This window comes from Chanodichthys erythropterus, chromosome 6, assembly GCF_024489055.1.
Source record: "Chanodichthys erythropterus isolate Z2021 chromosome 6, ASM2448905v1, whole genome shotgun sequence".
In the NCBI taxonomy this organism is placed as follows: Eukaryota; Metazoa; Chordata; class Actinopteri; order Cypriniformes; family Xenocyprididae; genus Chanodichthys; species Chanodichthys erythropterus.
Window position 1 is genome coordinate 12700081 of NC_090226.1, and position 12608 is coordinate 12712688.

At 35.5% G+C, this 12608-nt stretch overlaps 1 protein-coding gene across 8 annotated transcripts in view; it reads left to right on the top strand.

Annotated features, from left to right (window-relative positions):
* The window catches only part of kaznb (kazrin, periplakin interacting protein b), a 182868-nt gene that overhangs the window by 166392 nt on the left and 3868 nt on the right, over positions 1-12608 (top strand). For 3 of the 8 annotated variants that reach the window (XR_010895334.1, XM_067388090.1, XM_067388091.1), the window contains 9 exons: positions 1602-1772; positions 3479-3659; positions 3743-3876; positions 5844-5970; positions 10172-10371; positions 10698-10816; positions 10894-11125; positions 11216-11317; positions 12148-12314. Coding sequence is in view for 6 of the 8 variants with exons in the window: in XM_067388090.1 (XP_067244191.1) it covers positions 1602-1772; positions 3479-3659; positions 3743-3876; positions 5844-5970; positions 10172-10371; positions 10698-10816; positions 10894-11125; positions 11216-11317; positions 12148-12314 (1433 nt within the window). In the remaining 2 variants the exon portion in view is untranslated. Of the gene's footprint in view, positions 1-1601; positions 1773-3478; positions 3660-3742; positions 3905-5843; positions 8171-10171; positions 10372-10635; positions 10817-10893; positions 11126-11215; positions 11318-12147; positions 12315-12608 lie in introns of those variants that run through there. The other 5 variants (XM_067388096.1, XM_067388092.1, XR_010895335.1 and 2 more) reach the window with 5 other exon arrangements.

The window sequence follows — 12608 nt, forward strand, 5'->3', positions numbered from 1 at the left end:
GGTGGGACATGTCCACACCGCTTTTTGCCTGGGTCAATATTGTCAACACCACTTTTTGAAACGATTGGTGGCTTGGATGAAAAAATCTCTAGTTGACTATCAAATTATTAATTTCATTTGTTGGTGTTAAATAAGAGGCGATAAGTCACTGGAATGTGTTGTTTTTGAAACCATGCTGAGTACTCATTCCCGCTGTTATCAGTAGCGGTGGTACAGATGAGCGCTTTTGCAATCTATTGCTTAATGCTGTTGCGGAGACTCTATTCATTCTGTGAAATCACAAAACAAAATGCACATAAACATGTCCCTGCTCTTGATTTACAATCACTGATGAACATCTTTGGTTTTAATGAGAAGAAAAACTATACTAGGGTTGATAAGAACCCAGAACACAAATTCTACCACAAGACCATTAGTACACACAAACACAATACGCTGATCTATGTATTTATTCACTGACGTAAATACTCTCTGGACTAAATATAGTCCATATAGTCTGAAAACAATCCCATTTAACATGAGTTCTTTGTCGATAAATTAAACTCAATGTACAATTGAAATTGATTTCTGGATATTGTCATTTTATTTTTTGGGCATTTGCTATTGTACATTTCTGATATAGCCCTGTATTAGCAACACCCCCGCCACAAACACACACACACACTCCTTTCCCACCCACTTTTTAAAACAAAGTTATGTTACAGGCATTAAAATTGCTATTGTTTTTAAATGGTAAATTGTTAAATAAAATGTTATATTTTTTTAATTTATATTTCTGAGATATAGAACTATACTTTGTACCATATATAATACATTTTTGCTTTTTAAACTGGAAAAATATCTGCATATAAATTCTTTTGGTGTTTTTATATTGCGGTAACACAACAGGCATTAAAATTAGTATTGTTTTAATTGTTTTTATGTAAATTATTAAATAAATTTGTATTTATTTATTTACTTTTTCTCTTATCTCAGATACTATATATAATAACAGTTATTTTTTTTGGATTTATTACTTTTTTAGCTGGAAAAATGACTGCATATGAATCATTGAGATGGGTCATTGCTCTTATACTTATAAAATTAAATTATTGTGCCATTTATTACTTTTTTAACTGAAAAAAAATGTCTATGTATGAATCAATAATGGATCATTGCTTTTATACTTTTAAAATGAAATAGTTACAATAATTGTAGACGTACAGTATAGTAAAAAATAAATAGCTATAAAATAAATAAGGCTAGCATAGCACAAATAGTTTGCTCATGGAAATCCGCAATATTAATTAGAATATCATATATAGTACTATTCCAGTTAAACACATTTGAAACAAATGCTTTTATAGCGACTGTGAACATTGCAGTTTGACTTTTAAACATTTACCACCATAAACAACCCATAAATTCACCTCAACAGTTATGTGCAAGATAACGGAGCTTGTCTGTGTAGGTAAACAACATTAAAGATTGATACATTTGACAATATGTTGACAGATGCACATACAAACTGATCGGAAGTTTTTTGAGTTGAAAGAAAAGGAGCGCGTGTGTGTGTTTACACGTGTGTGACGGACTGACGCTGACTGTGTGCTGTGCTACAGGAGAGCGAGGACGCGGTAAAGGCTCTGGCCAAAGAGAAGGACATGCTGGAGAGAGAGAAATGGGACCTGCGCCGGCAGACTAAAGAGGCCACAGAACAGGCCAGCGTCCTGCGCTCCCAGATAGACATGAAGGAGAATAGAATCAAAGAGCTGGAGGCAGAGCTCACCATGGTGAGATAGCATCTCTCTTGATCTCTCTCTCGTAGACGTACACTTCCACTTCACACAATGCCATAAACACTTCCACCTCTTATCTTGTCTTAACTCATCCTCTTGACGGTTTGCATCTCTTATCATTAGAGGCTCTTGAATTACCTTTCAGTGGCTCCGACTGCAGATATATCAGCCTCAACATTTATCAGTTAAGATCCACAGATGGATCATGGAACCCCAACTGATCTGCATTATGCAGTTTTACATTTTGCTGGATTGGCATTACAATGTGCAAACATGCGTATGGACACATGCAGTCACACAAAAAATCCCCATGAAGAGGCACATGGTTGTCATCAGTGCAGTAATAGCATCATTACTCACTTCATCTGCTTAATCTGTTGTGCCTGTGTGCCCCACTAGTATTCACACGCACACACACACACACACACACACCATCTCAAGCATATTAATGACTTCACGCCCACCAAGATTTTGAAATCCAGATTTTCCCCTGAGTGATCTGAGGGGCTAGATGGGGGGGGTGTCCAAAAATTTTTGGTTACACATTTTGAAAATTTTTAAATGAACAGTTAGAATATTAAGATATTTAACATTATATTAAAGAAACTTGTAATAAATGATTATAAATATACATAAATAAAATATAAAAATTAAATATATAAGTGAATGTGTATATATATAAATATTAATTAATATATATAATTCATTGTTTTTATTATAAATATATATAAATAAAATAAAATATAAAAATAAAGAATAAGTTAAATTATAAAAAAAAATTATAAAATTATATATAAAATTAAAATTACATAAAGTATGTCAAGTAGTTTTAGGTCACAAAATATTTAACATTATGTTAAAGAAATGTTAAATATATTATTATAAATATATATAAATAAATATAAAAATAAAATATGTATATATTTTTTATATATATATATATATATATATATATATATATATATATATATATATATATATTTTTTTTTTTTATATTGTATTATATATAAATAAAATAAAAATAAAGCATAAATTAAATAAATTATAAAAATGATTAGAAAATTATAAATAAAATTACAATTATATAAAGTAGAAGTATTTATAGGTCACAAAATATTTAACACTTTATTAAAGACATTATTAATATATAATTATAAATATATATAATTAAAATATAAACCTAAAAAAATATATAAGTGAATGTGATGTGTAAATATACATAATAACGTATGTGTGTGTGTGTGTGTGTGTGTGTGTGTGTGTATATATATATATATATATATATATATATATATATATATATATATATATAGTTTAATCTTAATTATCATATATATAAAGCATAAGTTATATCAATTATAAAAATTATTATAAAATTATATATAAAATTAAAATTATATAAAGTATTTCAAGTATTTTTAGGTCACAAAATTGTGACATTCGAAATTGTGAAACTTATTTGTACAGCTGGAGAACATGAACATCAGGTTTTATATGAAGTGGGGTTCAAAATAACATTGATACACTAATAATATCAGTTGTAATTGAGTTTTTTTTTTATTATTAAATATGAAAACCTAAGCATTTTAAACTTTGAATTCTCTTAATTTTAGACCCATCTGTATAAAGGTTCTTGTGATCAAGAACTGAACTGAGCTGAAATTTGGTGCGTTTGTGTACATGTTGTTTTTGTACCTCAGGCAAAGCAGTCTCTGGCCACTCTCACTAAAGACGTGCCAAAGCGTCACTCTCTGGCGATGCCATCAGAGCCGGTGGTGAACGGCAGTCAGGAGTGGGTGATGCAAGCAGACCTTCCCCTCACTGCAGCAATCAGACAGAGTCAGCAGACCCTGTACCATTCGCACCCCGCCGACAGGCAAGGTACAGGCCTACACAACAGCATGCACAGATACGGCAAATGTCTTGTTTTAGTCCACTCACATGCCCGTCTCCTGCCTCCGCAGCTGCTTTGAGGATCAGCCCCTGTCACTCCCGCCAGCCCTCCATCATCTCCGACGCCTCGGCTGCCGACGGTGACCGCTCATCCACCCCGAGCGACATCAACTCACCCCGCCACCGGACTCACTCCCTCTGCAATGTAAGAGCTGCCTGGCACCCCCGACCAAGTAATCAGCCTTCCCAACTTGTTTTTATCTCCACCTTTACTCTTCTCAAATATTCAGTCCCTGCGCTGCTCATTAGCATGGCTTCAGGGGCACGTTTTGTCTTGATGATAGTTAATGCGGATAAATCAAAAGCTACAGTGTGTACCTGTGAGAATTAGTCATGCTCCACAATGAATGTGTTTGTTTTGCACATCTGACTTGTAAAAACATTATTTAACAATTATTCATATACAATTATAGTATTTTAAATTAATTAGCTTAATTAAATTTTAGTTTAAGTTTCAGTAATTTAATCTGTTTAATTATGTGCCTTTGTCATTTTTATTTTTTTTGTACTTTTTAAATATTTCTATTTAATTTTTATTTCAGTTTTAGCTTTAGTAATTTTAGTACTAGTTGACAAGGCAACATTACTAATTTTCCTTACATTTTTGAAGCTTTAGTATTTCATCTAATATTTATATTTTATTTCAGCTTTATTTAAATTAATGGAAATAATTTTTAATAGCTATCGGTTTAGTTTAAGTTAACAATAACAATGCTGGTAGAAACAGCAATAAACATTTATGTGTGATGTACCAAAATGCCTTGTTTTGTTAATACTAAATCTAAAGTAATAAGGTACAAGAGGCTTTGCTATTGCTATTGAAAATATAGTAATGACTAAAGAGCATTTTAGCCATGAAAAACATCCTTTATGTTTTTTAGGGTTTGTAAGTTGTGGTGACCAGTCATCATCAAGGACCAACCATGCATTTTATAATAATTAATATGTGATCTCCAAATGTGTTAGAAGATTTTTGTCATTTTTATTAAAGGGATAGTTCATCCAAAAATTTAAATTATCCCATAATTTACTCACTTCAAGCCATCCTAGGTGTATATGACTATCTTTTTTCAGACAAACACAATCAGAGATATATTTAAAAATATCCTTGCTCTCCAACAATTTATAATGGTAGTGAACAGGGGACCTGTTTTTCCGTCCGTCTGCCGGAAGCTAGTTATTTTACTTTTTAAAGTTTTAAATATGGATATTTTCTTACAAAAACCCACCACTTCATTTCAGAAGGCCTTTATTAACCCCCTGGAGCCATATGGATTATGTTTATGATGGATGGATGCATTTATTTTGGGCTTCAAAACACGCCCCCCGTTCACTACCATTATAAATCTTTGGAGAGCCAGGATATTTTTAAATATATCTCTGATTATTCGTCTGAAAGAAGATGGTGAGTAAATCATGGGATAATTTTCATTTTTGGGTGAACTATCCCTTTAACCATTTTTTAATGTGGCCCTGTAAAGGTCACGCTGGTCTGTTTGCTGGTTTTAGAGGGGTTTTGGGTACTTTCCAGCTTGTCAGACTGGAAGACCAGCTTAAACCAGCCAGGACCAGCAAACTAGAATGGTTTCAGCAGGGACTGTAGAGTTCACCCGCTGGCATATTGTTAATGTCCTGACGTCAACTACAAAATCTGACAACAGTGGTATCATAAATTTAACATTTTTGTATCAAATTACTATAAACAAATGTTTATACTGATCATAAATGTGATTAGCTCCTTTAACTGAAAAAAGGGACTTCCGTTCCAACAGTCATCATATTGAGCGCTACTGTCTACTATGTGAATCTTATTTCTGTGAGTGGTCAGTCTCCTCTTTTTTTAACATTTATCAAAGTTGTTGCTACAATAAAACTGTGTAGTATTAAATGTTTGTACATTCTCACAATCCAAGTTGAGAGAATACAAATAAACCCCATTTAGTGTGTGTGGACCCCTGAAGCAGTGCTGATGAGAGAGAGCAGATTTTCCTGAGATTCCTGATGAAAACACAAGACTGACCTGTCCCCGTATGTCCACCATTACTTTTCTATTCTCTCTTCTCCTTCCTCTCTCGCTGTCTCTGTTTCTGCCTTTTCTTGTTCTTGCTTCAGTCCATGGAGGACCTCGAGGACCAGAAGCGTAAGAAGAAAAAGGAGAAGATGAGTCTCGGCTCACTTTCTCGAGTGTTTGCCCGGGGAAAATCTCAACGCAAGTCCTTGGATCCGGGCCTGTTTGATGGTACTTCCACCCCTGATTACTATATAGAGGAGGATGCTGACTGGTGATAGTGCTATTGCGTGTGCGTTTAGGTGTGTGTGTGTGTGTGGGAAGTACGCCTGAATATGTATGAGTTAATGTGTGTGTGCAAGAGTGCATAAGCGTTTGTGTGTGCCTTCAAATGTATTCCCCGTGAAAAATACAGGAAAGAGGAAGAACTTCTGCCTCCTTGAAATGTACATAACGACACTTAAAAACATCTATGTAAATGAAATATATATTTATATATGTATGCATATGTACATATGTTTACATTCATATAAATATATACATGGGATCATTTGCGTGTGTATATGTTTATGCTGTTATAATGCTTTATTTGTGGTAATATATGTCTCTTTTTTTATAAACTGGAAACTTGAATTACTGCTGAGCATTTGTAAATAGGAACTTTTGTGCACCTTGTGTTTGCCGATGTCTTCATGTGGAATGCTTCTTTTTCATGACTGCTTTTACCATGAACTCAGAGCTCCAGGCTGTCTTCACACACCATAGCGTGAGCTCCATCTGAAAGATTTAAAGGTGCACTCTGTCATTTTTCCCATCATTCAAAATTTTAAACAAAGAAATGTTAACGTGACATGATCACATGAGATGTGAGCCTGATAAAAGTGGTTTTATTTAGCATGTCTGTAGGTCACTATACAGATCACATGACCACATTTTGGTAATCTACCCATTATTGGACCGACTGATATGTATTTTCTACATGATATCTGTAAACTTTGTGTCCATGCCAAGAAAAATCACTGAGTGCACTTTTAATGTTTAACGTTAGGATCTACTCAGTTACATCCAGATAAGATGGTTTTCTAAACGTTTGCCTTAGCTGTTCACCTCAGTAATCTAATCTCTTAGGAACATCTACGTAAAGGTGTGGTCAATCTCTGTGAGATTTTGCAGGTGAAAAAGGTCTATCGTCAGTAGTGTAGCGATGTATGAAGCACAGCTCACACAGAAGTTCAAACCAAGCAGCTTTCTGTTGGTGGATGCGGCGAATTCCAACTTTTTAGCCCTCACATCACATGAAATGGCTGGATTTCGCCCGCAAAATTTTGCAGAGCAACAGTAAATGTGACCGCACGTTAATAGGTGAATGTTGTGTGTTTACCTCAGAGTTAAACTCAGACAGCTGCCAAACCGAGAAAACGATCATTTGAGAGCTAATATTTTATTATGCATAATGTCCTCTTGCAAGGCTGCACCAAGGATCTTTTTAATCTTGACAAATGTGAAATGCAAACCTCCCAAAATCTATACTTTATTGTCTGGAAAGACTGAATAAATGGTATTTTAGGCAGTTTAGTTCCATTATGATGATAGATTGCTAAAGGATGGAGTAATTCAGTTATAATTGGACTGAAGTTACAATATGCATCAGACTGGCCTTGTCGAGCTATTTTTGCGTGGTCCGATGCTTCTCAGATCACCTTTGCTAAAACATGTGTAGCATTATTTATTAGACTGTTTCCATATTAAAAATCTCACATTTTATAACCTACGAGGAATTATGTTCGATTTTGAAGTGATATCAGGAAAGTTCGTTTCCACCATTTACAGACAAATCTGGAATATACTCAAACCAGGTGCTGACCTTACATCAATAAAGTGCCAAAGGGTTACAGTGCAGCTTGCAGAACACAAGAAAATACATTGGAATATTTTCTTTTCTCTGCTCTTTCAAGTGTGCAAACAGAATGTCTGTAAGAACTCATAACACACCCTGCTTCCATAACATTCTTTTCCATTAATGTTGAACCCAATGATGTCATGACCTTTGTCTCGCTGACATATCACATATTTCTTTCCGTTTCAAGCTTTCCTTTGCATCTTGGTGGCACTGATTTTTTTTTTTCTTTTTTTTTTTTTTTTCTTTTTTTGTTTTGATCTTTTAAATGAAACTGAACTTCATTCCTCATGTCACTCTAATGATTTTATGTTGTAAGGTTTGTAAAGTAGAATATGTCAGATATAAGATTAAATCTATTAAAGAATTTATTTAAAGACTAGGAAAGAGGTCATTTCAATGAAAACAGACTATCTTTGAATTTGATGAGAAGGTTTTAACATTCTGGAGATTTAAAAAGAAAAAAGAAACAATTAAAATAAAACTTATTTTAAAATAAAAACACATAACCCAACATTCATGTGCCTTTCTTCTTGACCCTGTGTGTGTGTTTGTGTGCAAGTTGTCATAATGGTTTCCTCTTAACCCTCTTGTTCTGGGGTTGCCGTGGTTTGGGGTGACCCCGTTCCCACCATCTGTGTTAACACGTGTCCTAACATTGTCTTACTTCAGTGGATGAGAATGCCCCAAACTCACTACATTCATAACTCATATGAATATGTCAACTGGAACAAGTCTATCATGCACACCGTTGTCCAAAACATGAGCACGGTCATGTGCACCTCTACCCAAAACATCATCTCATGACTACCAACTGATTTTTATTTCATTTAGTTTAAGGCTCCATTTAAAAATGCTACACATTTATTAAGTATTATATATTTATATATATATCATAAAAAGTACATTATATTGGCCTACTTGAGAGTTTTCTATTCACAGCCTCACGAAGGATGATGGAGAGCATGCTACAGTAAATTCAGAGCAGTTGAGTTTTTCTTTCTCATTATTTGAAATGGAAACAGATTGCAATCTCCATTAAAATCCATTTTTTCCAAAAGCCAGCGGATGTCTCGAACAAGGTCAAGGCTCTGTCTTTGCTTAGATGAGTGCCTATTTCCTCTAAAGGTTTGAAATAGGTGTCCTCTGCCCCGATGCCCATCAGATAATGAGTTTTATAGAGGCAATTTTTTCAGCTAATTAAAATCTGATGAAGCCTTAAGAGAAGGATGGTTCAGTCTGAACCCTCAGGGTGATTTCAATCTTGTTTTATTCCTGCCAGGACACACTTTTGGCATTAGGAGGGGCTAAATTAGAAAGCAAATAATGTACATAATTAGCTATACATCTAATTGATTCAGATTCAACTGAAAGTCAAGCATGACATCACTACAGCAGTATGAGCTCAGTTAGAGTTTATATGGCGCCACCTGCTGGTGCAGACTTGAAACTACATGTGTGGATTATACAGCATTTATTAAATATGTTGACTTTTGTTTGGTTGTTTATTGGAACGTCTAAAAGAAAATAAATTACAATATAATATAAAGAACTTTAACCAAATAGTCTACACTGAAAAGATGTTGGTGCATGTAGGATTTACTTTGAAAGAAATTACTAGAATATTTCACGGTCCCACTATAGCAAGCATCTTTAACTACTGTACACTAACTAATTAATCATTTGATACAACGCACTTATAGTGTAAATACATGATTTTACATTATACTTATATTTTAAAAATACCTGCATGCAAATATTGTATGTAACTACCTTCCTTTACACTGTAACCCACCTTTAAACATAACCATACCACAAAACCTGTGCCTAACCTTACCCATATCCCACCTCAATAGCAGCAAGTCTTTTGCAATACAACATGAATATGAAATAAGCACATTGTACATAACATAGTACATAGTTAATATAAAACCTAATATAAAGTGTGAATACAATTTAACAAATAACAAAGAAACGACGAGTTAACGCATTGAATCAAATGTGAAATTTTGAAGTTTAAAGACTGAAGTAGTAACTTAAAAGAAAATCATTAAAACAAAAAGGACTGTGACAGCAATGTAATTATATTTATATTTATGCTATAGTAAATAATGTAAAATGTTCTCATTAGTAAATTAGCAAGCAAGATAAAGGCAAGTCAATTCAATGTTAGTTTCACACAGGAAGGGGAAGGAAGTTAAGTGGTTTTTTTAGTTACAATCTGAGGTGGTAAAAGTGGTTTTGTTTCTGAGGGTGCGTGGGTTATATGAGGATAGATAAGACCTGTCGATGTTGACCGCAGGCCTAATCGTGGCTGTCGGTTCTTGCTAGAAAGCAATGAGTCATTTAAGAAGCTTTTTAAGAGCAGAAAATACTGAAATTAAACAGTGGGAGATGGAGGTGGGTGCTTTTCCTGACAGCAATAAAAAGGCTTTTATGTGCAAAATAGATAAGGAATTTTTGTTTTGCTCTCAATCCCTCTGAACCCCTTAAATTTGCCCCCCCTCCTATTCCTGCCCCTCCTGACCAATCCAGACTCAGACAGCCTCTCCAGCCAGAACCATCCCAGCCTATCAGATGGCGAGGAGCAGCTGGAGCGCCTGCAGCAGGCGGAGCTTACGCGCAGCAAGCCCATGTCTCTGTGGAGGGCGGTCACTGTGCAGGCCTGGCTGGAGGTTGTCATGGCAATGCCCATGTACATGCGTGCCTGCTCTGAGAATGTCAAGAGTGGGAAGGTAAATGCTTCTCCTCTTTGTTTTTTCCTATTCTTTTCCTACCATGTGCATTTTTAGGCATTTTTAAAAGCAAAAATACAAATAAATACAACTAATAAGCTATTTATAATCCTCTCCTTGATTAAGTGACATTCCAGGATAACATTTTCAATTCTGTGGCCACTTATTAGTACTTTATCATACTGTCCAACAAATATTTACGTCCCTGATACTTCCATGTGCCTGACATTAATCTAGTTAACGATTACTCTGTTAAACTGGAAGACCTAGTGACAGCAGCGGGGCTAGTGGGGTGATTCGTCACAGCGAGCTGCTTCCTGTTGCAGGTGTTGTTGGGGTTGACCGATGAGGATCTGGAGCTGGGGTTGGGAATCAACAGCCCCATGCACCGCAGGAAGCTGCGTCTAGCTATTGAGGACTACCGAGAAGCAGAGACTGGACGAGGGTGAGCGGCCACACTTACTCAGATACACACAGATGTGTGAATTGGCATTGGTTTTGGGTTTCATTTTTGTCACTCAGACTTTCCAAAGCTGCTGATATGGATCATCACTGGGTGTCTAAGACCTGGCTGGGAGACGTCGGGCTCCCGCAGTACTCACAGGTATTCCACAACCAGTTAGTGGACGGCAGAGTACTGAACTCTATCACACGAAGAGACCTGGAAACCATCTTCAACATCACCAACAAGTTTCATGTTACCAGCATCCTATCAGCCATTCAGCTTCTGCAAATGCTCAGTTTCGACAAAGAGGCAAGAATTCTTGAATTCACTCTGAAAATATGAAATTGGTGATATTGTAAAATACACTGATCAGTTTGTGGCATCATAACATCTCTGCAGGCTATACAGGCACGTCGTGCTCAGTGTGAGAATCGAGATCTCGATCCGGTGGTCTGGACCAGCCACCGTGTCATTAAATGGATCAGAGACATTGATCTTAAGGTGGGTAAGACCTAAAAATTCTACACTACCATTGAAAAGTTTGAGTTTGGTAAGATTTTTTTTAAAGGATTAGTTCACTTTCAAATGAAAATGACCTCAAGCTGTACTGACCCTCATGCCATCCAAACTGTATATGACTTTCTTCTTTCTGATGAACACAACTTTATAATTGAAGTGAACAGTAAGCGTTAAAGAAAGTGCTTCCATCCACATCCATCCATCATAAACATATACTCCACACAGTCCGAGGGGTTAATAAAGGCCTTCTGAAGTGAAGCGATGCGTTTGTGTAAAAAAATATCCATATTTAACAAGTTATGAAGTGAAATATCTAGCTTCCGCCAGACCGTCTTCCATATTCAAGTTGCGAAGAAAGTGTAAACTGGCATCGCGTCAGTTACACTTTTTCCGTAAGCTGAATAGGGAAGGCGTAGGACGTAGCGTTTTCTATTTTAATATGTTTTAAAATGTAAATAATTCCTGTGATGGCAAAGCTTAATTTTCAACAGCAATTACAACAACAATTACCTGTAGTTGTGCTGCTTAATATTTTTGTGGAAACCATGTTTTCTTTTTTCTTTTTTTGCATCTTTGCTGAATAAAAGTATTAAATTCTTTAAAAAGTATTACTGACTCCCAAACTTTTGAACAGTGGGGAATATACATTTGCCCCAAAAATATACAGGATTCTTGAACCACGCTTATTGTGTAAATGATATAAATAATTGCAAAGACCTGAGAAAAAGTCTAGCATCATTTACTACTTTGATATTTTTAGTAAGACATTTACTCTCACAAAATGTCCAACCTGTTCAATGTCTGTTATGCAGGAGTATGCCGACAGTCTTCAGAACAGCGGCATCCATGGAGCTGTGATGGTTCTAGATCCGACCTTCAGTGCGGACAGCATGGCCAAGGCTCTAGACATCCCTAACAATAAACACATGATCCATCGTCATCTGTATGAGGAAATGAAAGTGCTTCTCAATCCAGCAAGGTGTGTGTTCATTTCAGTATAGTCATTTTATAATAGCATATGACAGTGTTTGACAAGCTAGAGCACTTGTCATTAACCTTCAATATCGAAAAGAATAACAAACCTGTGTGTAATACATTAAAATAATATGGTAAGAAGTACCAATCTGCAGTATCAAGCAGCTTTAACAAGCTGTTTTGTGCAGCTTAAAATAACTGGAAGTGGATGACACTGGAAGCCACACACAGTCAATTTACAAATGGCCACGCCCACTCTTATGGAGAAAATTATGGATACCACTAAAGTCTCTTTAAG